At 48.8% G+C, this 22,532-nt stretch overlaps 1 protein-coding gene and 2 pseudogenes across 1 annotated transcript; all 3 read right to left on the minus strand.

The window, feature by feature from the left end:
* Positions 1-2,449: 2,449 nt before the first annotated feature.
* On the minus strand, positions 2,450-3,444 carry LOC123403863 (receptor-like protein 2). The gene has a single exon (XM_045097781.1). The coding sequence runs from the start codon at positions 3,339-3,341 to the stop codon at positions 2,808-2,810; it is 534 nt and encodes a 177-aa protein (XP_044953716.1). The 5' UTR covers positions 3,342-3,444; the 3' UTR covers positions 2,450-2,807.
* LOC123405132 lies at positions 3,340-6,265 on the minus strand (annotated as a pseudogene).
* A 12,016-nt stretch (positions 6,266-18,281) lies between these two features.
* On the minus strand, positions 18,282-21,219 carry LOC123403864 (annotated as a pseudogene).
* Between the last annotated feature and the right edge of the window lie 1,313 nt (positions 21,220-22,532).

The following is a 22,532-nucleotide window of genomic DNA, read 5'->3' on the forward strand; positions in this document are numbered from 1 at the left end:
TGTAAATGTTTACCAAAAAACATCATGCCTTTACATTTGTATAATGTTTAAAACGCTCTTATATTATGAGAGGGAGGGAGTATATGAAATATATGGTGTGATTTTTCCAATGAGGTTGAAATGGATGATTTTTTTTCTACAAAAACTAGTACGCACAAATTTTAAGGAAAAATCCTTTAAATTGCAATCATATGAATCAAATAAACCACATGAAAAAAATTCTAATAAGAATTAAAATCCGGGAGCTCCTATGCAGCCCTACATGCGCCCGTTAACAATCCAGCTCACGTAGCGCGGCTAGCATGGGCCGATCCATTAAAGTGTTGCCTAGGTTTTTGATTTTTTGCTACGAAAATAAAAGTATGAAATCAAAAAAGGTTTACATTTTAAATAAAAAATATTTATCCATTTGAAAAAAAGTTCATATCTTTAAAAAAGGTTTATCATTTGGAAAAAGTTCATTGGAAATAAAAAAGTACAGCCAATTTAGGAAAAGTTAATTAATTTTTTAAAAAGTTCAATAAATTTATAAAAAGTTCATAAAAATTCAAAAAGCATCATGTATTTTTTAAAAAGTTCATTGAACTGAAAAAAAAGTTCATCCATTTTCAAAATGATGTTCATCAAAATTAAAAAAAGTTCATCGATATTTAAAGAAGTTCATCAATCTTAAAAATATTCACTGGAATTTTTAAAAAGTTCATCAATATTAAAATAAGTTCATACAATTCTAAAAAAAATGTCAAACTACATTTAGATGGGCCGGCCCATTTACAAACGCCACAGGCGTCGGTTAACAAAAATGCACGTTAACTAACGCCGGGTGCAAGTAGTTAGCGAGTGCTCCCTCGCGAGCCTTCCAGCGATGGCTTCCGCGCGCCACCACTTTACGCGTTTTCAGCCGCCACAACGTGTCACACTCTTAGCATTCCCTTCGGATTTTATTTTTTTATTTTTTCGCACGTGTTTTCGCTTTTTTTGAGTGATTTTTTTCATTTTTTTTTGGTGTTAGGATTTTTCACCGGTCTTTCGTAACTTATGGACGAAAAAAATAATATTTTTGTTTTCTAAAAAACTTATTTTTTTACGCGAAAAAACTCGTTTTCTGTTTTTTTACGAGAGGCACGATTTTGTCTTCGCGAGAGGCAGAACCGTGCCTTTCGAAAAGGAAAAAACGCGTTTTCATTTTTTATGAGAGGCACAGTTTTGTTTTCATGAAAGACATGGTTTTGCCTTCGCGAGAGGCACGCCCGTGCCTCTCCTGAAAAGGAAAAGGTGCGTTTTCTGTTTTTTTGCCGAGAGGCACGTTTTTGCTTCCGCGAAAGGCATGATTTTGCCTTCTCGAGTGGCATGCCCGTGCCTTTCCCGAAAGGGAGAAAACGCGTTTTTTGTTTTTTACGAGAGGAACGGTTTTGCTTCCGTGAAAGCCACAACATTGCCTTTGCGAGAGGCACGCCCGTGCCTCTCCCGAAAAGGAAAAAAACGTGTTTTCTGTTCTCTTTTTTTTCCGCGAGAGGCACGACCCGTGCCTCTCGGAAAGGAAAAAAACGTGTTTTCTGTTTTTTTCTATCGCATAAGGCACGATTTTTTCGTCCGGTTTTTTCTTCTGTTTTTTTATGAAAAAAAAGTTTGTCAAAACCTATCAACATGGGATCTAGTTTTAAAGATCTCGACGCGAGAAAGCCAATGATAAAAATTGTTAGATATTTGAATGCACGGTTTAGGAGATAAAACGTTTTGAAAATACGGATCTACGAAGAAAGGGAAAACTCCCTGGTTGCGACAAGTGACACGCATGCAGTACGCCATTTGTCATAACCCGTAAAGGTGGGAGTAATCGTTGTAAGTTGTATTCGCTAACTAGTGATTTCGACAGACGCATGTGGCTCCAAATAGGAGGTGCCTTAAAATCCTGCAGAATTTCTTTAGAATTCCTTGAATCAAAGAAGTGGGCTTGCAAATCCTAACATGTGACCTATTTATGCTGTCAGAAGATTTGGCCCATTGAGAAATCCGAGACCAACCTTTTTTCTCCGTTAGTGGTCGAGGGTTGGGCCGACAGAATCAGGCTCCAGCCCATATGCCACATGCCCACATTCCGACCGGTCGCGCTGCTCCGCCGCGCAGCGCCTCCTCCGCGCCGTCCGCCGGCCGCATCGCCTCCCGGCTCCTGCGAAAGCTATCCAGACACGGCGAGAAGCAGCCATTCTCGTGTTCACCTCCCAATTCACCACTCCCGCGTAGAACGGCAGCTCGCAAACCCTAGCGAATCTCCCGATCCACGGCCACCCTGCACGTGCTGGCGGCCGGAATTGAACAGCGAGTAATCTCGGGAAGCTTAAGAACCGGCGGCTGGTGGCCGGTGTAGCGCATATATTTCTAAAATCAACGTCTTGGAGGTAATCCGCCCAATATTTGTCCTTTTTTTTGTAAACTTGAGTTAGAGGAATTTCATCAGCGTTCTTGCTTAATTTTGGGGATATTTGATCATGTCAACTTTGTCAGTAGTTGTTTTCTGGAGGACCAATTTGTTATATATATATGCAGCCATGTAGGTGGTAGCTAGGTCGCCATCTTTGTATTCCGATCAAATTGTGCATTTTGTACACCTCCGAACAACTTAACAATGCAGCTAGATAGAAAAACAAACATTATTTACCTTTAGTCTATCTATTCAGCAAGCTAACAACATACAACTTCAACATATATTAGTACGAAGCAATTGAAGCGGACACAAAGATGTGAACAACTAAGGCATGTTCACCTCTATCTATTGTATACTAGACCATATTACAGTTAAACTGGGCTTAGCCAAAATATCTGAACAATACTAACTGGTCATATAGCACCCCTACCCCAAAGAAAAGACCAAATGCAATCGAAAAGATGACCTTCATTCTGTATTCTCTTGCAGGGATGATGTACACGGGAGCTTCTTCAACCAAACTGCAATCCCTAATAAGCAGAGAGCCGCACAGCTTTGGGTTCCCGTGAAAACTAGAAGTCCGAAACGTGCTCAGCTGGCCTGTTGTTGGAATAGGTCCTTCTAGGTTGTTGTTGGAAATGTTGAACTCCGAAAGGAAATGAAGGATCTCCAATGCCACTGGAAATTCACCAGTCAGATGGTTATTTGACAAATCTAGCATCTGCAGGTTCATGAGGTTGCAGATTGATTGTGGGATCTCTCCATAAAAGTTGTTGAAACTCAAGTTCAGGCAAAGGAGTTCTTTCAGATGACCAATCTCTTGGGGGATTGCACCGGTGAGTTTATTCTTATCGAGTTTCAGCACTTTGGGCCAAGCCTCATTCATGAAGTTTCTGACGATAACCAGGGAGCTCATATTCCTGCAGCTCTTAAGGGCATGCAAAGCTTAAGTGATACTCCCTCTGTACCGAAATACTTGTAGTTGGGGGAACTTTTACAAGTATTTCGGTACAGAGGGAGTATTTGTAAAGCAGTTTCTACTAAGTGATAGGAAGGACAGGTGCTTTAGATTGCGAATTCTTGATGAGATCTCACCATGGAAATGGTTCTCCGACGGCTGCAGTGCAGTCAAATTGCTGCATGAGTAAATGCTGTCTGGAACTATACCACTGCGATTATTCCTCATGAGATCTAAACTTTTCAGGTTCCGTAAGGCGGCAAAATTTACCTTCCTTAGATCTCCACTGAAGTTGTTGATCTTCAGATCAATTATTTTGAGATTTGTACAGTTGCCCAGAGTTGATGTCAGGTCCCCAGACATGTTATTGCTACCCAAATGGAGCTCCTCCAGCCTCTTGGGCAGACGTATGGACTGCGAAATTTTGTCGCTGAAGTGGTTCTCTCCAAGGTCAAGAGTAGCTAGATGACTGACTTTGACTATATGTGCTCCTTCAAGTTCTCCTTGTAAACCATTGTTGGGGAAGGAAAGGTACTCCAGCAACGTAGCGCGGAAGGTTTCAAGAGATTCTCGCCAACCTTGAGCACTTTGAGCTTGGAACAATTACCCAGCGCATTTGGTATGTTGCCACTCAATTGGTTGTAACAGAGGTCAAGCAATGCCAAATATGGCGAGCCAAGGTAGAGAAAAGACGGTATGTTCCTAGTGAAGTTGTTATTGTTGGCGTTGGGCGCGATCGGATTTTTCTTCATCTTCCGTGTGGCTGATGGAAATTCTGAGGTGAACTGGTTGCTTGAGATGTTGAGTACCTGCAGAGGCTGGTCGGTGGTAACCAAAGACGGCAGCTTGTGCAGCGATCCGTTGAGCCAGTTGAAGCTGACATCGAGGAGGATGATGCTTCCAGAGGACCTGAGCTCTGGCGGAAGGCCACCAGAAAAGGAGTTGTATGAGAGGTTGACATGTAGCAGGCTGGTGCGGTTGGCAAGATACACCCTTCAAGTCGTCTAGATGTCAGGGAGACTTCAGTGACAGCCCTGTCTTCATTGCAGGCGATGCCTTCCCACTCGCAGCAGTCTGTGCCGTTGTCACGCCACGCCAGCCCCGAAAGTAAAAGGGGGTTGTGCTTCTCCTGCTCGGTGCATGCGGTGGCGGGAGAGGCCAATAAGAGCAGCAGGAAAAGCTGCAGCACTACAGGAGGAACGGTGAATGAACGCACTGGTTGGTGTCCCCCCCTCTCCCTCTCCTTTTTGTTTTGCTGTTGCTTGAAGAATGCATGCAGTGCTGGTGCTAGTTAGCATCTGGTAGTGGATTTATTTGCACATCCGAGCTACTGAACGCCACTCACAAGATTCCCTATTTCATGTGATGGGTGCACCTTGCCCTGGGTCATGGTTGGTCGATACAGAAAAGGCAGTGACACTAGCATAGGAAAGCAACATCCGTGCCTATCAATTAGCTATAGTAAAAGACTATAAACTAGTTTATAAATCTATCATTTAGTTGTGGATGTATTAAATAGTTACCGATTAATCCAAAAATTTCAAGCAGCAAGAAGTCAATCTATTATCTCGCTGCCAAGGTTCATGTTGAAGTGTAATGGTTGAGTAACATATTGGAAGGTTAATTACTAGTTTGCTCACCTTGCCTGGCCTATTCATTGCATTGCTGCTCATACATAGATATTCATTGGTGATCTTTCGTTACAGACTTATAGCACTAGTTTTGTTTACCGCATGCGTTAGTGACAGACTGGCATTAGTAGGCAGGCCCAAAGGGGGTACCAGCCTACAAATATTGTGTTTTTCACACGATTCATGTCTGGTAGATATTCTGCTCATAATTATTATGTGGGGTCATTTCCCACAAACTCTTTTGACTCTTTGTGGCTGATGAATACATACCCATGATTTCAGTTCGAAAATTTACGTCATGGTTATGATGAATAAATATCCATGATTTCAGCTTGAAAAACTGCTTCATGGTTGTGTTTTTTCTCATGCTGCTTGTCAGTTCCCTGGAAATCATACTAATGTCATTTTTTTGGGAGAAGTAAGCAGAATTAAAGGCACATATCACATATGCATCATCCATCAATGTAATATTTCAGATGCACAAAGAATGACCATGGACTATTCCCTTACTCTTTGTGGCAAAGAAGCGTTGAGCTTCAACTTCCTATGTCTGTTTTTTGTCTTATTATTTCCTTTTCTTTTTTGGGCAGAAAAGAAGCATGTAGATGTCTCCATATGAGATACATATTCCTGGTAGCCAAATTTTTGGTTGAGGTTTTGCTTGTCAATGGATTGGTCAACAATGCCTAGAAAATGCATTAGAGTTGGTAAAGGAGCATTGCCTCATTGGCATGCCCAAAGGTTGGGTCCCATCCAAACAAAGACCAACGTTTCGATCATGGCCAAAAAATTTGTAGGGTACACTTTGGTCGCAATCCAAACATACCTTAAAGCTAGGAGTGAAGTGCATCCTAGATCCTTAAACTATTTCAGAGGTGTCATCTAGGTCCTTGAAGTATGAAAAGTGTCATATGGGTCCTCGAAGTTCCTCAAAGTCCAATAAGTGGGTACATACGTGACACCTCTGAAATAGTTCGAGGACCTATGTGACATCTCTGAAATAGTTCGAGGACCTATCTGACATCTCTGAAATAGTTCGAGGACCTGGATGACACACATATTGCACTTCGAGGAGCTGGACGACAACTTTCATAGTTAGAGGACCTATGTGACACCTCTAAAATAGTTCGAGGACCTAGAATGCACTTCACTCTAAAACTAGTTAGAACATACCCTTCAATTTTTAACTCCTTTTAATTTAGTTATCCTTCTTGACCAAAACACGGTGGTTTTACAACTTTTACCCGCCATGTCGTTCACATGGATGTAAACTTGGATGTGAAGCTGTGGGTGTTTGGTTAGGCTCACCCAAGCAAAACAAGTTACTTGTTTTGCCTTGTTAAAATGCATGGTGCCTTTTTCTTTTGTGAAAGAAAAAGAAAGATGTGGACATACTTGTTAGAATGTCAATCTGCCTACACAAGTCCTATATATGCCCTTCCCCTACAACTCTTATTATATGGAGAAGCCTCTCCCAAAACCTTGTCCCTCCTTTTGTTCCCTCCATAATCAAGCAGGGACAAGATGCGCCGGCCCTTAGAAAAAAAAAACTACCATCTCCGAATCGCTCCTATGGCCCGCCTCTCTACCCGGTACAATCACCGTCTGAAACCTCACCTACAACCCCGACCCATTTATGCGAGCTCGGCTTTTTATGACTTTGACATAATGTTTACTCTCGGAGTGATTGCACAGGAGAGCTTATAACACTTCCACTAGCTTTTGAACATTTTTCTTATAAAATCACATATTTTGTGCAACATGATCCCCAAATTGCTCGTTCGTTGGCCGGTCGGATAGGTTGGCCCCACTATTTTTAGGCTGGAGGATCACTTGTTCCAAAATGGTGTGCCACGGTGGCGAAAGCCCAATTTACCCGTGAACACACAATCAACAACCTCTAAGTTTCTCCGCCTAACTCATAATACCTAGGATGTCCCAAACCCAAAACCTAACGAAACACCCTCCTTGCCACTGGAACAGGCGGCGGCGGAGCAGCGAATGTGGACTATGTTTCTTGTACTGCTTTACGTGGTTGGTGCATTCCTTGGCGCTCGCGCAGGAGGCTGTTGCTCTTCCGACTACTGACAACAATTGGCGGCGCTTCTCCGTTTGCAAAATGGTGCTTCCCCATAGGTGGATCTTGTTTGCTTGCCCGGCATGCCGGGCCAAGCTTGTCCTAATCCGGCTCGGGAAGGACCTCGCCAATCCAGATTCCGGCCTTGTGCGCCTTTGTGCGACCGTTGGGCGTGTTTTAAAGTCTCTAAGGCGGCGCGGGCCCGTGCAGCTGGGCCTACGGGAGAGCCGTGCAACAGGATTCACCATACAGATATCTCACGCATGGCAAGCTTCGCATATCCTGCCTGGGGTATGTCGTGGCAGCTCTCGATGGAGTTGGGGCCCACACACCATGAACAATGCCATGCATCGGCTCCCTATTGGATGGAGTGAGAGTTTTTATCCTTCGCGTGTCAGGCTCTCTGATTCTGGATATTGTGGCTTTTGGCGGCGGCAGTACGTGGACTGCACGTAGCACGCAGGGTGGCAGTGGTGGCGCAGTGTGGTGCCCTGAGTGAAAAGTTTGTCTTTATAAGAGTTGATTTCGTGGAAGCGTTCCTACTCCTTCAGGGAGGATCCGCGAGTATATATTGATTGGGGCTGACTTGCCGCGGTTTACAAGTACTCTGCAGATCGCTAGGATTCAGCAGATAAGAATAGACAGTTTGATTAGGAGAGATAGACATAGAGATAGAGAAGGTGGTTTAAGATTACGACACAAATATCTCTAAATCTAACACCCTCCGTTAATCTAAACTACCTATCCTAGATTAGGATTGTTCTTGAATGCTTCAAATGGCTTGAATGCTAGAGCTTTAGTGAATCCATCAGCACTTGATCTTTGGAAGGAATAAAGCGTATCTCCAACTACTTCTCTGCATGGTAGAGGCTAGGGTTCTACCAGGTCTTGGATGTAGGTTGTAGGGGTGGAAGTGCGGGCTGCGAGGTTGGGGACGCCGGCGCCGGCGGTTGGGCGCCGTCGCGGCGTGAGAGAGAGAGAGAGAGGTGGCTAGGGTTTGGGGCTCTCGTCTCCTGAGGGAGACGACAACAGAATATACTGTTTATTGTCTGCTTAATATCGAAGGGGTACATGTCTTTATATAGGAGGACAACCTCCACTAAACCCTAGATAACTTGGACTCTAACTTGGACTATAATATAACTTGGACTCTAATATAACTTGGACTCTAAGATAGGTAAGATAACTTGGGCTAAGCCCGTAATTAACCCTGCCCATTGGGCCTCCTCCGTTGGTACGTTGTACCGGTCATAACATCTCTCCCCGCCTTCTCAAACAGCTCGTCCTCGAGCTGAACATCTGGAAACTGCTGGCGGAAATCGTCGAGCTTCTCCCAAGTCGCTTCCTCCTCTGGCAGGCTGGTCCACTGTACCAAGACACGCCAGACGCCGCGACGCTGCTGCGCCTGCATCACCTTTGCCACCTGTGCGGAAGTTGGAAGGAGGCGGCCATCCGAAGTAGGAGGAAGGGCCGGCGTCGTTGCAGGAGGGTTCCCGCGGTAGGCCTTCAGTAAGCCGACATGGAAGACGTCGTGGAGGCGAGAACCAGCTGGCAGCTCCAAGCGATATGCGAGTGTGCCGACACGCTCCAGCACACGAAAGGGACTGGCGTAGCGAGGTCCCAATTTGCGCTTGGAGCGCGGGTCCAGAGACTGCGTGGTCCTGTGGAGGAGGCGCAACCACATCCAATCGCCCACCGCGAACTCCGCCTCGCGATGATGAGCATCGTAGTACTTCCGAGCCAGTTGCTGTGCTTGGAGAAGACGCTGGCGTGCCTCAGCCAGAATGTCGTCGCGGGTGCGGAGTAAGTCGCCCGCCGTCTCGGACCGAGCCGTCCCAGGCTCGTAAGGGAGCATCGCCGGAGGTGGGCGCCCGTAGACCACCTCGAAAGGCGTGGTGCGCAGGGTGGAGTGATAGGAGGTGTTGTAGCAGTACTCCGCCCACGCCAACCAGTCCACCCAAGCTCGTGGACGATCACCAGTAACACAACGCAGGTACATGGCGATCACCTTGTTGACCACCTCAGATTGGCCGTCTGTCTGAGGGTGGAACGCCGTGCTCATGCGGAGCTTCACGCCCGCCAGTCGAAAGAGATCCCGCCAGACATGTCCCGTGAACACGGGATCACGATCGCTGACGATGGACGACGGAAAACCGTGGAGGCGGACGATGCCGTCGAAGAAGGCCCGCGCCACGGAGGCGGCTGTATATGGATGACCCAGGGCGATGAAGTGCGCGTACTTGGAGAAGCGGTCAACCACCGTGAGGATGACGGACTTGCCGCCCACCTTGGGAAGGCCCTCGATGAAGTCCATGGAAATATCTGCCACCACCTGGGAGGGTACGTCCAGCGGCTGCAGTAGACCCGCGGGTCGTATTGTCTCCGTCTTGTTCCGCTGGCACGTCACGCACGACCGCACCCAGTCGCGGACCATCGCGCCATCACCGGGGATGTAAAAATCAGCACGGAGACGATGGAGAGTCTTCTGCACGCCCTCGTGCCCTGCAGAGTGCGCCAAGGTCAGGATCTGGTGGCGAAGGTCGCCATGGTCGGGCACGAAGATGCGGCGGCCATGTAGGAGCAACCCGTCGTCCAAGCGCCAGGGCGCGTCCAGCTCGCCGGCGTCAAGGCGCTGGCGCAGGCCCTGGGCTTCCACGGCCGTCGAAGTTGCCCGGCGAATGTCGTCGATGAAGGCGAAAGATGGCCCGGAGCGAATGCACATGATAGTGCCAGCCATGGCGACGTCGTCCGCGACATCCTCAGTGTCGCGGCGGGACAAGGCGTCGGCGACCGTGTTGAGACGGCCGGGGCGATACTCAACGGTGAAGTCGAAGCCAAAGAGCTTGCTGATCCACTGGTGTTGAGGAACTGTGGAGAGGCGCTGGTCCAGCAAGAACTTGAGGCTGTAGTGGTCCGTACGCACACGGAATGACCGGCCCCAAAGATAAGGCCGCCAGTGGCGCACCGCCTGAACCAGCCCAATAAGCTCGCGCTCGTAGGCCGCGAGCTTGTGATGGCGAGCGACGAAGGGTTGGCTGAAGAAGGCGAGCGGTCCTTTGCCCTGGTGAAGGACGGCGCCGAAGCCGATGCCAGAGGCGTCGCAGTCCACCATGAACGGCATATCAAAGTCCGGCATCTGGAGGACGGGTCCCGTCGTGAGCGCCCGCTGGAGAGCCTCGAATGCCGTAGTCGCCTCCTCGTCCCAGGAGAAGGCGTCGCGTCGAAGGAGACGCGTCAGTGGCGCGGCGATGAGGCCGAAGTCCCGGATGTACTTCCGGTAGTAGCCGGCGAGGCCCAAGAAGCCGCGGAGCGCCCGCGGTGACCACGGGATCGGCCACGCGGCGACGGCGACGACCTTGTCCGCGTCCATCGCTACCCCGTCCACCGAGATGACATGCCCCAGGTACGCGACGGAGGTCGTGCCGAACGAGCACTTCGAGCGCTTGAGGTGACGACGATGCGCTCGAAGCTCGTTGAAGATGATGGCCACGTGTTGTAGGTGCTCCGCCCAAGATGCACTGTAGATGAGAATGTCATCAAAGAAAACAAGCACAAAGGGGCGCAAGTATGGACTGAGCACGTCGTTCATCAGGGCCTGTAAGGTCGCCGACGCGTTGGAGAGGCCGAACGACATCACCAGGAACTCGAAGTGGCCATGGTGAGTGCGGAACGCCGTCTTCTCGATGTCGTCAGGGTGCATGCGCACCTGATGGTAGCCCGAGCGAAGGTCGAGCGTGGTGAAGAAGCGCGCTCCGTGTAGCTCGTCCAAGAGCTCATCCACGGCGGGGATGGGGAACTTGTCCTTGGACGTCAGGGCGTTGAGGGCGCGGTAGTCGATGCAGAAGCGCCATGTGCCGTCGGGCTTGCGCACAAGGAGCACCGGGGCGGAGAACGGCGATGTCGAAATCCGGATGAGGCCCTGCGCGAGCATGACCGCCACCTGACGCTCGAGCTCGTCTTTCTGCAGCTGAGGGTACCGGTACGGACGCACGGCTATAGGTGCCGTGTCCGGCAGCAGGTGGATGCGGTGGTCACAGGGCCGCGCGGGAGGGAGGCCCTGTGGCTCGTCGAAGATGTCGCTGTGCTGCTGCAGGAGGTCGGCCAGGAGGGGATGCGCCTCGTCCAGTGCGGCCGCCATCAACTGGAGCTGTGGAGTCACGGCGCCGGAGCCGCCGATGCCTGTCCACTGAACGCGACGGCCGCCCTCGCGCCAGAAGATGAGGGACTGCACATCGAGGTCCCAAAGGATGGGGCCGAGAGTGGACAGGAAGTCGATGCCGAGGATGAAGTCGTAGCAGCCCAGGTCGATGCTGACGCAGTCGATGGAGAATGGCTCGTCGCCGATGAGGACGGGAACCTGCCGCGCCACCCCCTGGCAAGCAAGGCGGTCCCCGTTGGCGACGGTGACGCTGAACTTCTCCGAGCCCGCCGGTTGGAGTGCGAGGCGGCGCATGGCGTCCCCGGACAGGAAGTTGTGCGTCGAACCCGTGTCCACGAGCGCGGTGAGACGCTCCCCGTTGATCGTCACTGGAAGCAGCATCGTCTTTGCCGTCTTGATGCCAGCCATGGCATGAAGGGAGACGACGAAGGCGGTCGCGTCGACCGGCCCGTAGGTCGTGATGCCGGCCTCGGAGAGTGTGGTGGCGTCGAGCTCCGCGGCGAGGGCCTCCACCTCCACGTCGTCGACAGTCTCCAAGTAGAACAGGCGGGCGCACGTATGACCCGGCGCATACGGCTCGTCGTAGTTGAAGCACAGGCCCTTGCGGCGCCGCTCGAGCTGCTTGGCCGACGTCAAGCGCCGGAAGGTGCATGTCGGCGCGGGGGCAGCCGCAGTAGCGGCCGGCAGGGCGGGGTGTGTCGGGGTGGCGGCCGCCGGGGCGGGGCGGGTCGGGGGACGTGTGCCGCGGCCCGGGAACGCCTGCTGCAGGGCGTTGGCGCGCTGCTCGTACGCGCGTGCGTAATACATGGCCGTTTGCAGGTCCTGGGGGCGCGCATCTCGACGTCGATGCGGATGTGGTCGGGAAGGCCGCCGACGAAGAGCTCAGCGCGTTGGCGAGCCGTGATGTCAGGCGCATGGCAGGCCAACGTCTGGAAGCGGTCGGCGAAGTCCTGCACCGAGGTGGTGAAGGGAAGGCGACCGAGCTCGGCCAAGCGGCTCCCACGTATGGGGGGGCCGAACCGGAGGAGACACAGGTCGCGAAAGCGCTCCCACGGAGGCATCCCGCCCTCGTCCTGCTCGAGGGCGTAGTACCAAGTCTGGGCGGCGCCACGGAGGTGGTAGGAGGCGATCCACGTGCGGTCGGACGCCATGGTCCACTGCCCCTTGAAAAACTGGTCACACTGATTGAGCCAGTTCAGGGGGTCGACGGTGCCGTCGTAGGTGGCGAACTCCAGCTTGGTGAAGCGGGGTGGCTGCTGCACGTGTGGCGAGACCGCGTAGGTGCCCGCGTGACGACCCAGCGCGGCGGAAGGAGAGTGCTGCGGCACCACGGAGCTCCCGACGTACGGATCGGTGTACCTGCCAAACCCCCCGAAGGTGGGGGCGGGTGGCTGCAACACCGTCGGCTGTAGTGGCGCCGTCGTGTAGGTCGGCGTGTCAATCCACGTCGGTAGCGGGGACGGCGACGGCGGCCACCGGACCTGGGTGATCGGCAGACCCTGGGGCGCGACAGTGGCCGGGGGCGGTGGCACGAAGGGCGCCGCCGGCGGAGGCGGTGGTGGTGGGGTTGCGTACGGAGTCTGGAGGAAAGTCCGGAGGTTCGAGACCGCCAGGTTGAGGTCGCGGATCGCCGAGGACATCTCCGCCGGGGAGAGGACGGGGGCGGGTTCGGCCGCCAGGGCCGTGGGACCGGAGGCGGCCGGCGGCGGCGAGTGGTGCGGCGGCGGCGGCTGCTGCGAGGTGGCGGGGAAGGCGGTGGTGGCGGCAGCGGTGGTGGTGGGAAGGTCCGACAAACTCATCGAACCCAAGCTACCTGATACCAAATTGGTAGAGGCTAGGGTTCTACCAGGTCTTGGACGTAGGTTGTAGGGGTGGAAGTGCGGGCTGCGAGGTTGGGGACGCCGGGCCGGCGGTTGGGCGCCGTCGCTGCGTGAGAGAGAGAGAGAGAGGCGGTTAGGGTTTGGGGCTCTCGTCTCCTGAGGAAGACGACAACAGAATATACTGTTTATTGTCTGCTTAATATCGAAGGGGTACATGTGTTTATATAGGAGGACAACCTCTACTAAACCCTAGATAACTTGGACTCTAACTTGGACTCTAAGATAGGTAAGATAACTTGGGCTAAGCCCGTAATTAACCCTGCCCATTGGGCCTCCTCCGTTGGTACGTTGTACCGGTCATAACACTGCAACTCTTTCTCGTACAAAGTGAAAGTCTATGTCAATGTGCTTGGTTCTAGCATGAAAAATAGGATTAACACTTAAATAAATAGCACCCAAGTTATCACACCATAAACACGAAGTACGATGTTGCTTCACACCCAATTCCTCAAGCAAGGATTCAAGCCAAATAATTTCAGCAACAACATTTGCCAATGACTTGTACTCAACTTCAATGCTTGACCTTGACACTATTGCTTGCTTTCTGGCACTCCATGAAATAAGGTTAGAACCAAAGAAAACATCAAAGCCTCCTATTGATTTTCTGTCATCACTGTAGCCTGCCCAATCCGCATCAGAGAAGGCACTAACAAGTGTAGAATTGGAACTTCTGAAGTGTAGTCTCAAACCTACAGTATGCTTAACATACCTTATAATCCTTTTAACAACTGTCCAATGAACAGAGGTAGGAGCATGTAGATATTGACAAACTTTGTTAACAACAAATGAAATATTTGGTCATGTCAAGGTTAAGTATTGCAAGGCTCCAACAACACTTCTATATTTAGTGCTTTCTTCCTCTTTAAGTGGATCCCCTTCATGTGCTGACAATTGTTCTGAAGAGGATCACGGTGTGGGTGAAGGTTTGCAGTCCTTCATTCCCATCCGAGCCAAAAGTTCAGTGGCATATTTTTCCTGTTTCAACACTATGCCATCTTGACTCTTCTTAACTTCAATGCCTAGAAAGAAGTTTAAATCACCAAGATCCTTTAAGGCAAATTCTAAACTCAGGTCACGCAAGAGCATCAGTAACATTCTTTGAAGAACTTGCAACTACAATATCATCAACATATATGAGCACAAAAATAACAGTATTTGCCTTGTTATATATAAAGAGGGATGTGCCAGCTTTTGATGCAGTAAAACCAAGGTGTTTCAGCTGCACACTTAACCTGGAGTACCATGCTCTAGGTGCTTGCTTTAAACCATAAAGAGCCTTGTCAAGTTTGCATATATAATGGGGTTTTTGCTTGTTTTCATAACCTGGTGGTTGCCTCATATAGACCTCCTCTTCCAGAACACCATGCAAAAATGCGTTATGTACATCTAGCTGTCTTAAGCTCCATCCCTTGGACACAACAATGGCTAGCACAAGTCTTATGGTCGCAACCTTTACAACCAGACTAAAGGTGTCCTCATAATCAATACCGTAACGCTGGTTAAAACCTTTAGCAACAAGACATGCCTTATACCTGTCAATGGAGCCATCTGCCTTTCTCTTGATTCTGTACACCCATTTACAGTCAATGATACCCTTTCCCCTCTGATTTGGTACCAAGTGCCAGATCTTGTTCTTCATGAGTGCACTATACTCTTCATCCATGGCCTTCTTCCACTTTTGATCTCTTAATGCACCATCCAATCTTGTTGGTTCACCTGAAATACACAACATGCCATATGGTATGGTACCATCCGTTCTTAACTTAAGATTTCTAATACCTTTCTGCAACCTAGTCATAACCCTTGATGTGGCAGGTTGAAGGCGCTATTGAACAGGAGGGTGAACCGATCTGTTTGTCGAAGAAGATCCTGGAGAGGTTTCAGACCTTGATGCAGAAGACTGAGTAGCCATCGGTGTGTCCACCTCGTCAGCTACAGCCGAGCCCTGACTAGCCGGCTCGTGATCCAGGGCGATCTGTGCGCATGGACCAAGGAAGATTGGCGTACAGGAGTTTCAGGTGCTGCCATATCCTCTTCATCTTATTCTGGCACATGAAATATAGCATCATCTTGGGCCATATTTTGATCATGTTGATCGTTCTGTTCGCCATTTGCTCCAGGAACCTGCACACGTACAAGAGAAGAGCTGGTTCCAGCAGGAGTATTGTCATATTGGTTAGCACAATTGTTTCCCCCGTGATCAAAATCTTGAAGTGTGGATGGAAGAAGAAGAATTTCTTGACGAAGAAGGGCACCGTCATTTGGATGTAGGGATTCAAAAGGAAACACCGACTCGTCAAAGACGACATCTCGAGATATATAGACTCTGCCTGTGGGCACATCAAGGCACTTGACCCCTTTACGCATAGGACTATAGCCTAGGAACACACATCTTTTTGAACGAAACGCAAGTTTGCGTGTGTTGTATGGCCTTAGGTTCGGCCAACATGCACAACTGAAGACTCTGAGAGATTTGTAGTCTGGTTTAACACCAAAAAGACGTGTGATGGGGTTTTCAAAGTTGATGACTTTGCTGGGACGAATATTTATGAGATATGTAGCTGTGAGAAAAGATTCATGCCAAAACTTAAGGGGCATGGAAGCATTTGCTAGCAACGCCAGTCCTACTTCAACAACATGGCGATGTTTCCGCTCAGCAGAACTGTTTTGTTGGTGAGCATGGGGACACGACACATGATGTGAAATTCCAATTTCTTGGAAGAAGGGATTTAGTTTCTCATACTCACCACCCTAGTCGGTTTGCATAGCAAGTATTTTTGAGTCTAATTGACGTTCAACCAGATTTTGGAAATTAAGAAATACTTGGAATACATCAGATCGCTTCTTTAGCAAATAAATCCAAGTGAACTTGTTGTAGTCATCAATGAAGCTAACATAATAGGAAAATCTACCGACTGAAGTAGGAGTTGGTCCCCATACATCTGAGAAAATAAGCTGCAATGGAGTAGTGGATACACTTGTAGAGATGGGATACGACAACTAATGACTTTTAGCCTGTTGACAGGCATCACAAATTGATTCTACACTAGACTCAAAAGGAAGTTTATTTCTACTAAGAACATGCTGAACTATAACTGAAGAAGGATGACCCAGGCGACTGTGCCACTTCGCGATGAGCAAAGCGATGAACAGACACAAGATTCTTTGATGCATGGGGAACATGAAGAACATTTTTTAGATGTAGATCTTTTACGGGAGTTTTAACAATTGAGTTACCAACATGAGTAATATCCATACCTGGTCCACTTGCTGTGTGTATTTGATCACCACCATGGTACTTTTCTCGCATGGTTAATTTGTCGAGCTTCCCTGTGATGTGTTCGGTGGCTCCTGAATCTGCATACCAGGTTGTGTCAATCCCATAGGAATTGGTGATGAGATTTGCCTTCTTCTTCTCTTCTTGATCTTCCTCATAGCGCCACCAACAGGATTTTGCCCCACCGGGATGAAACTTGTAGCAGATTTGGCACTCTGGGTAGTCTCCTTCTTGCTGTTGATGTTGTGGTTGCTGGTGAGGACGTTGCTGGTGGCCACCGCCTTGAGCAGGAGAGGGAGACGAGCGGTTCCCATGACCGCGTCCCCCTCTGTTACTTCGCCCACGGCCTCCACTGCCGCGGGACTGCCCTCACCCTCTGTAGATGGCGTTAGTTGACGAACGAAACCCTGCTGGTCCATCGCCCAACATCTCCATCCTTTGATCAAAGGCAGAGATCTGAGAGAAGAGTTCGTCAACAGTGATGGAGTTTTTGATGGCACCGACTGCTGCCACGACGGGGTCATAGTCCCGATCAAGACCAGCAAGCATGCAGTCAACCATCTGTGGATCGCTAACAGGGCGCCCAGCCGGGGCTAGTTCGTCACCGAGGCTCTTCATCTTGGCGATGAAAGCATGGCTTGACATGCTGCCCTTCTTGGTGTTGGCGATAGCGATTCTTAGATTTGTTATTCTGGATTGAGACTGCGAGGCGAACAATGTCGTGAGAGCAATCCAGAGATTGAAGGTATTCTCCTTACCGACGACCTGTGCAAGAATTTCTTGCGAGAGCGAATTCAGCAGGTAGCTCAGAACCTGCTGATCCTTCGATAGCCATGGGCCATACAGAGGGTTCGGCTCTGTTGTGATAGTTTTGTCCGCTTGAGCGATCTCCACCGTCTTCGGTGGTGTGGCGTCGCTGCCATCAAGGAGGCCAGTCACCCGCGCACCTCGCAGGGCTGGCATCACTTGCGCCTTCCAAAGGAGGTAATTCCCCCTTGTGAGTTTCTCGGTTGGGGAAGCACCTAGGTTAAGGGCAACAACAGCCGAGCTGGAGGCCATGGCGATGGGTGTTTTTGTGGTTGTGTCGCTAGACGATAGGGAAGAGGTTTGGCTCTGTATACCATATAAGAGTTGATTTCGTGGAAGCTTTCCTACTCCTCCAGGGAGGAGCCGCGAGTATATATTGATTGGGGTTGACTTGCCGTGGTTTACAAGGACTCTGCAGATCGCTAGGATTCAGCAGATAAGAATAGACAGTTTGAATAGGAGAGATAGAGATAGCGATAGAGAAGGTGGTTTAAGATTACAACACAAATATCTCTAAGTCTAACAGTCTTCACATTTACCAGTGCCAGTGATGATGGCGCCTTGGGGCGTCGTTCTCTTGCTTGGAGGCATTCTTAAGGACTTCACTTCTCCACTTCTCGTACTCTCCAGGTGAAAAACCTTCATCCGTTTGCTTTATAGAAAGTGTTGCCTTGGAGACCTGGAGCCTCGGTTTGGTGTTGTATGTGGTCTTCAGCTTTGCAGTCTGTTGGCAGAGAGGCTTACAGGGAGCGGCTGGATTGCTGGAGGCCGATGGTGTTTTGGCAGTGGGCTTCATGTGCACGCCTGATCTGTGGATGGTGTTGGATGTGCCATTTTTGTTGTCTCATGGGGGTTGAAGAGTTGTCTTCTCTCCCTGGCCTAGGCGGCAGACCCATGACGGCCAAGGCATCTATGCAACGGGCGGTGCCTCACAGTGGCAATACTGTGGCAAAGTTAAAGTCAATTGCGAGCTTGTAAAACACAGCAATTATGGCCTGATTCTATGATGCTATATGCGGACTTAAATATTTGTTGTGATTTCGCATACAATTTGGTTTGCTCAATAATAGTCAATTAATACATTATTAAGACCCATTGCACGTAGATAGAGAGATGTGAACAACATATCTGGATACTAGACCGTTGCATACTGGATCAGATTACACTGAAGTGGGCTTTTAGCCGCTTAGCCAAAATATCTAAACAATATTAATTGGTCATATAGCACTCCTACCCCAAAGAACACACCAAAGGCTGTCACAAAAATGACATTACTGCTGCATTTTTTTGCAGAGATGATGGAGATGGGAGCTGCTTCAACTGAACTACAATGGTTAATAAGCATAGGGCCGCACAACTTTGGGTTCCCATTAAAACTAGAAGCTTGAAATGTGCTTAGCTGGCCTGTTGTTGGAACAGGTCCTTCTAGGTCGTTGTTAGAAATGTTGAACTCCGAAAGGAAGTGAAGGATCTCCAATGCTGCAGGAATTTCACCAGTCAGATGGTTATTAGACAAATCTAACCTCTGAAGGTTAGTGAGGTTGCCGATCGACTGTGGGATCTCTCCATAGAAGTTGTTGGAACTCAAGTTCAGGTAAAGGAGTGCTTTCAGCTGACCAATCTCTTGTGGGATCATACCTGTGAATTTATTGTTACCGAGATTCAGCAGTTTGCACCAATCACTGTTTATGCGGTATTGAAGTTTTGATGGATCCACAGCGTAAATAAGTAGATCAAGGTCAAATAGTCTTGGGTCCCAAAAAATGGCAGGCTTGTCTGATTTTAGCATTGGCATCTCCATCAAAGCGACTGGGATTTCCCCAGTGAGACTGTTGTTAGATACGTCTAGATAGAAAAGGTGGTTTAGGGAGTTGATCCAGTCTGGTACTGGTCCGGTGAGTCGGTTGTTGAATAATTCTAGGGTCTTCAGATTTGTGAGCTTTGATAACCAAATAGGTATCCTTCCAGTCAACGAACAATGTTGCACGGAGAGATATTGAAGATTCTGGAAACCGTCAATGGTTTCATCTGGTGGCATAGCCTCATTCATGAAGTTTTTGCCAATAAGCAGGATGCTGATGCTCCTACAACTCTGAAGGGCATGCAAAGTTTTTGTGATATTTGTGAATGAGTTTTCAGTAAGTGATAGGAAGGACAAGTGCTTCAGATTGCCTATTCTTGTTGAAATCTCACCATGGAAATGGTTGTCCGACAGCCGCAATGCAGTCAAATTGCTGCATGAGTAAATGCTTTCTGGAATTATGCCACCGAGATTATTCTTCATGAGATCTAAACTTTTTAGATTCTGTAGGGTGGCGAAGTTTACCTTGCCTAGATCTCCAGTGAGGTTGTTGATCTTCAGATCAATGGTTTTGAGATTTGTGCAGTTGCTCATAGTTGATGGCAGCTCCCCAGACATGTTATTGCTACCCAAATGAAGTTCCTCCAGGTTCCTGAGCTGGCCTATGGACTCTGGGATGGTTCCACTGAAACTGTTCCCCCCAAGATCAAGAGTAAGCAGATTACTGAGTTTGACTATGTGTGCTCCATTAAGTTCTCCCTGTAAACCACCATTGTTGGGGAAGGAGAGGTACTCTAGCGAGGTAGTGTGGAAGATTTCAACAGGCAGAATCCCAGTTAGGTGGTTGTTGCCAGCCTTGAGCACTTTGAGCTTGGAGCAATTACCCAGTGTGTTTGGGATGTCGCCACTCAATTGGTTGTAGCAGAGGTCAAGCAAAGCCAAAGATGGGGAGCCAATGCAAAGAGAAGACGGTATGTGCCCAGTGAAGCTGTTATTGCTAGCGTTGAGCGCGATAAGATTCTTCATCACCTTCCATGTGGCTGATGGAAATTCTGAGCCGAACTGGTTGCTTGAGATGTTGAGTACCTGCAGAGGCCGGTCGGTGGTAACCAAGGATGGAAGCTCGGGCAGCAGTCCATTGAGCCGGCTGAAGCTGACATCGAGGACGATGATGCTTCTGGAGAACATGAGCTCCGCTGGAAGACCACCGGAGAACGAGTTGTGCGAGAGGTTGACACACAACAGGCTGGTGAGGTTGGCGAGGAACGGAGAGATGGGACCTTCAAGTCCTTTAGACTCCAGGGAGACCCCAGTGACGGCTCCATCTCCATTGCAGGAGATGCCTTCCCACTTGCAGCAGTCCGTGCCATTGTTACGCCAGGACGTGGCGAGGCCACCATCACGCGACAGCCCGGCGAGGAACTGGAGGAGGTTGCGCTTCTCCTCATCGGTACATGCAGTGGTGGGAGAGGCTAAGAAGAGCAGCAGGAACAGCTGCAGCACGATCGGAGGAATGTTGAATGAGCACATTGGTTAGTGTTTCCTCCTCCCTTCTTGTTTTGCTGTTGCTTGAAGAAGGTATGCAGTGCTGGTACTAGCTATCATCTAGCAGTGGATTTATTTGCACATCAAAGGTACTGAACACCATTCATAAGATTCCATTGTCATGGGTACACCTTAGTGCCCGGGGCCACGGCTGGTCGGTGCACAAAGAGACAGCGACACTAGCATAGGAAAGCAACATCTGTACCTGTCCATTATAGCTATAATAAAACCCTATAAACTAGTTTATAAAGCTGTCACTTAGTTATATGGATTAAATAGTTACCGATTGTTCCAAAAATTTCAAGTAGCAAGAAATCAATCTATTATCTCACTGACCCAAGTTTCATGTTTAAGCGTAAATGCCTGAAGATAGTAAGGTTAATTACTACTTTAGTCATCCTGCCTGACTTATTCATTGCATTACTGCTCAAGAGTGCATAGATACAGGTGGTGGTCTCCTCTACCGCATGTTTATGGCATGAGTTAGTGACAGCTGGCATTGGTACCCACGGCCCAGGGGGTACCAACCTAAATTTTGAAACGTGTTTCATGTCCATGGGAGATATTCTGTGAGGTCATTTCCTGCCAGCTGTATACCATGATTAATACCCATCATTTTCCGTTTGGAAACTGCTTTATGGTTGTGTTTTTTTATCATGCTTCCTGTTAGTCCCCAGAAATCTTATTTATGTCATTTCCTTGGGAAAGTTCCTGGAACAAAAGCAGAATCAAAGGCACATATACCTCATCCGTTAATGCATGTATTTCAGATGCACAAACAGTGCCCATGGATTATTCCTCTGTTCTTTTGTGTCAAAGAAGCTTTGAGCTTCAACTCCCTATGTCTGGTTTTCCTCTTGTTATTTTTCTTTTCCTTTTTGGACAAAAAAAACAGCATGTGGACGTCTGCACATGAGATATACATTCCTGATTTCACTACTCACTTTCTCTGTTGTATTCCGCGGGGGCGGGGGATCTTTCCCATGGATATGAACTCTCTTCCCGTTTTGTACTATGGAGCTCAAGTATTTGTTCCTGCTTGCTTGGATCGTCATTCTGCTGTTTGTGTCCCTTTTCATCTGCAAACTGTGTAAACAGTTCCTCCTCTTCTAAAACTAGTGTGGGTGTAAGGGCCTGTTTGGTTTGTACTCATATTTGCCCTACCAAGTTGGGTAGCCAAAATTTTGGTTGAGGCTTTGCTTGCCAACGGATTGGCAAACATCGAGTCCAACAAAGACCAACATTTTGATCATGGCAAAAAAATTGTAGGGTACACTTTGGTCGCAGTCCAAACATACCATAGAACTAATTAGAACACATAATACCATTTTATTTACCCTTCTGGACCAAAACAGGGTGGTTTTACTCTGTCATGTCGTTCATATGGGTGTGAACTTGGCTGTAAAGGTTAGGCTTTAGTTGTGTCTTTCTGTGCTTACATGTAGAAAAAATCATCCAGGGATATTTGTTACGTGGTCACTGTGCCTACACAAGTCCTATGTCCACCCTTTCCCTACAACTTCTATGACATGGAGAAAAACCTCTCCTGAAACATAGGGCATCTCTAACCCCGACCCCCAAATCGGACACCATATCCGTCCGCGGACCGATGGGGACCTGTCGGCAGACACTGATGCGGGAGCCGGCCACCCAAAGCTAGCAACAAACATCGGCGAATATGTGGTGGATGGGGGAACAGATGTGGCTCTTTACAACGTGGATGCAAGCTATCAGAGGCGCGCGTGCGGGGAGCGTCTGATCCAGTGTTCGGCCGGCACTCCGGTTCCAGACGTTTACCATATTTTTATTTATAAAACCACATATTTTTTGCTAAGTACTTCCTCCGTCCCAAAATTCTTGTCTTTGATTTGTCTAGATATGAATGTATCTAGTCATGTATTAGTATTTAGATACATTTATTTCTAAACAAATGTAAGACAATAATTTTGGGACCGAGGGAGTGTCAAACATG

The sequence above is a fragment of the Hordeum vulgare genome, chromosome 6H, assembly GCF_904849725.1.
Source record: "Hordeum vulgare subsp. vulgare chromosome 6H, MorexV3_pseudomolecules_assembly, whole genome shotgun sequence".
Lineage (NCBI taxonomy): Eukaryota > Viridiplantae > Streptophyta > Magnoliopsida > Poales > Poaceae > Hordeum > Hordeum vulgare.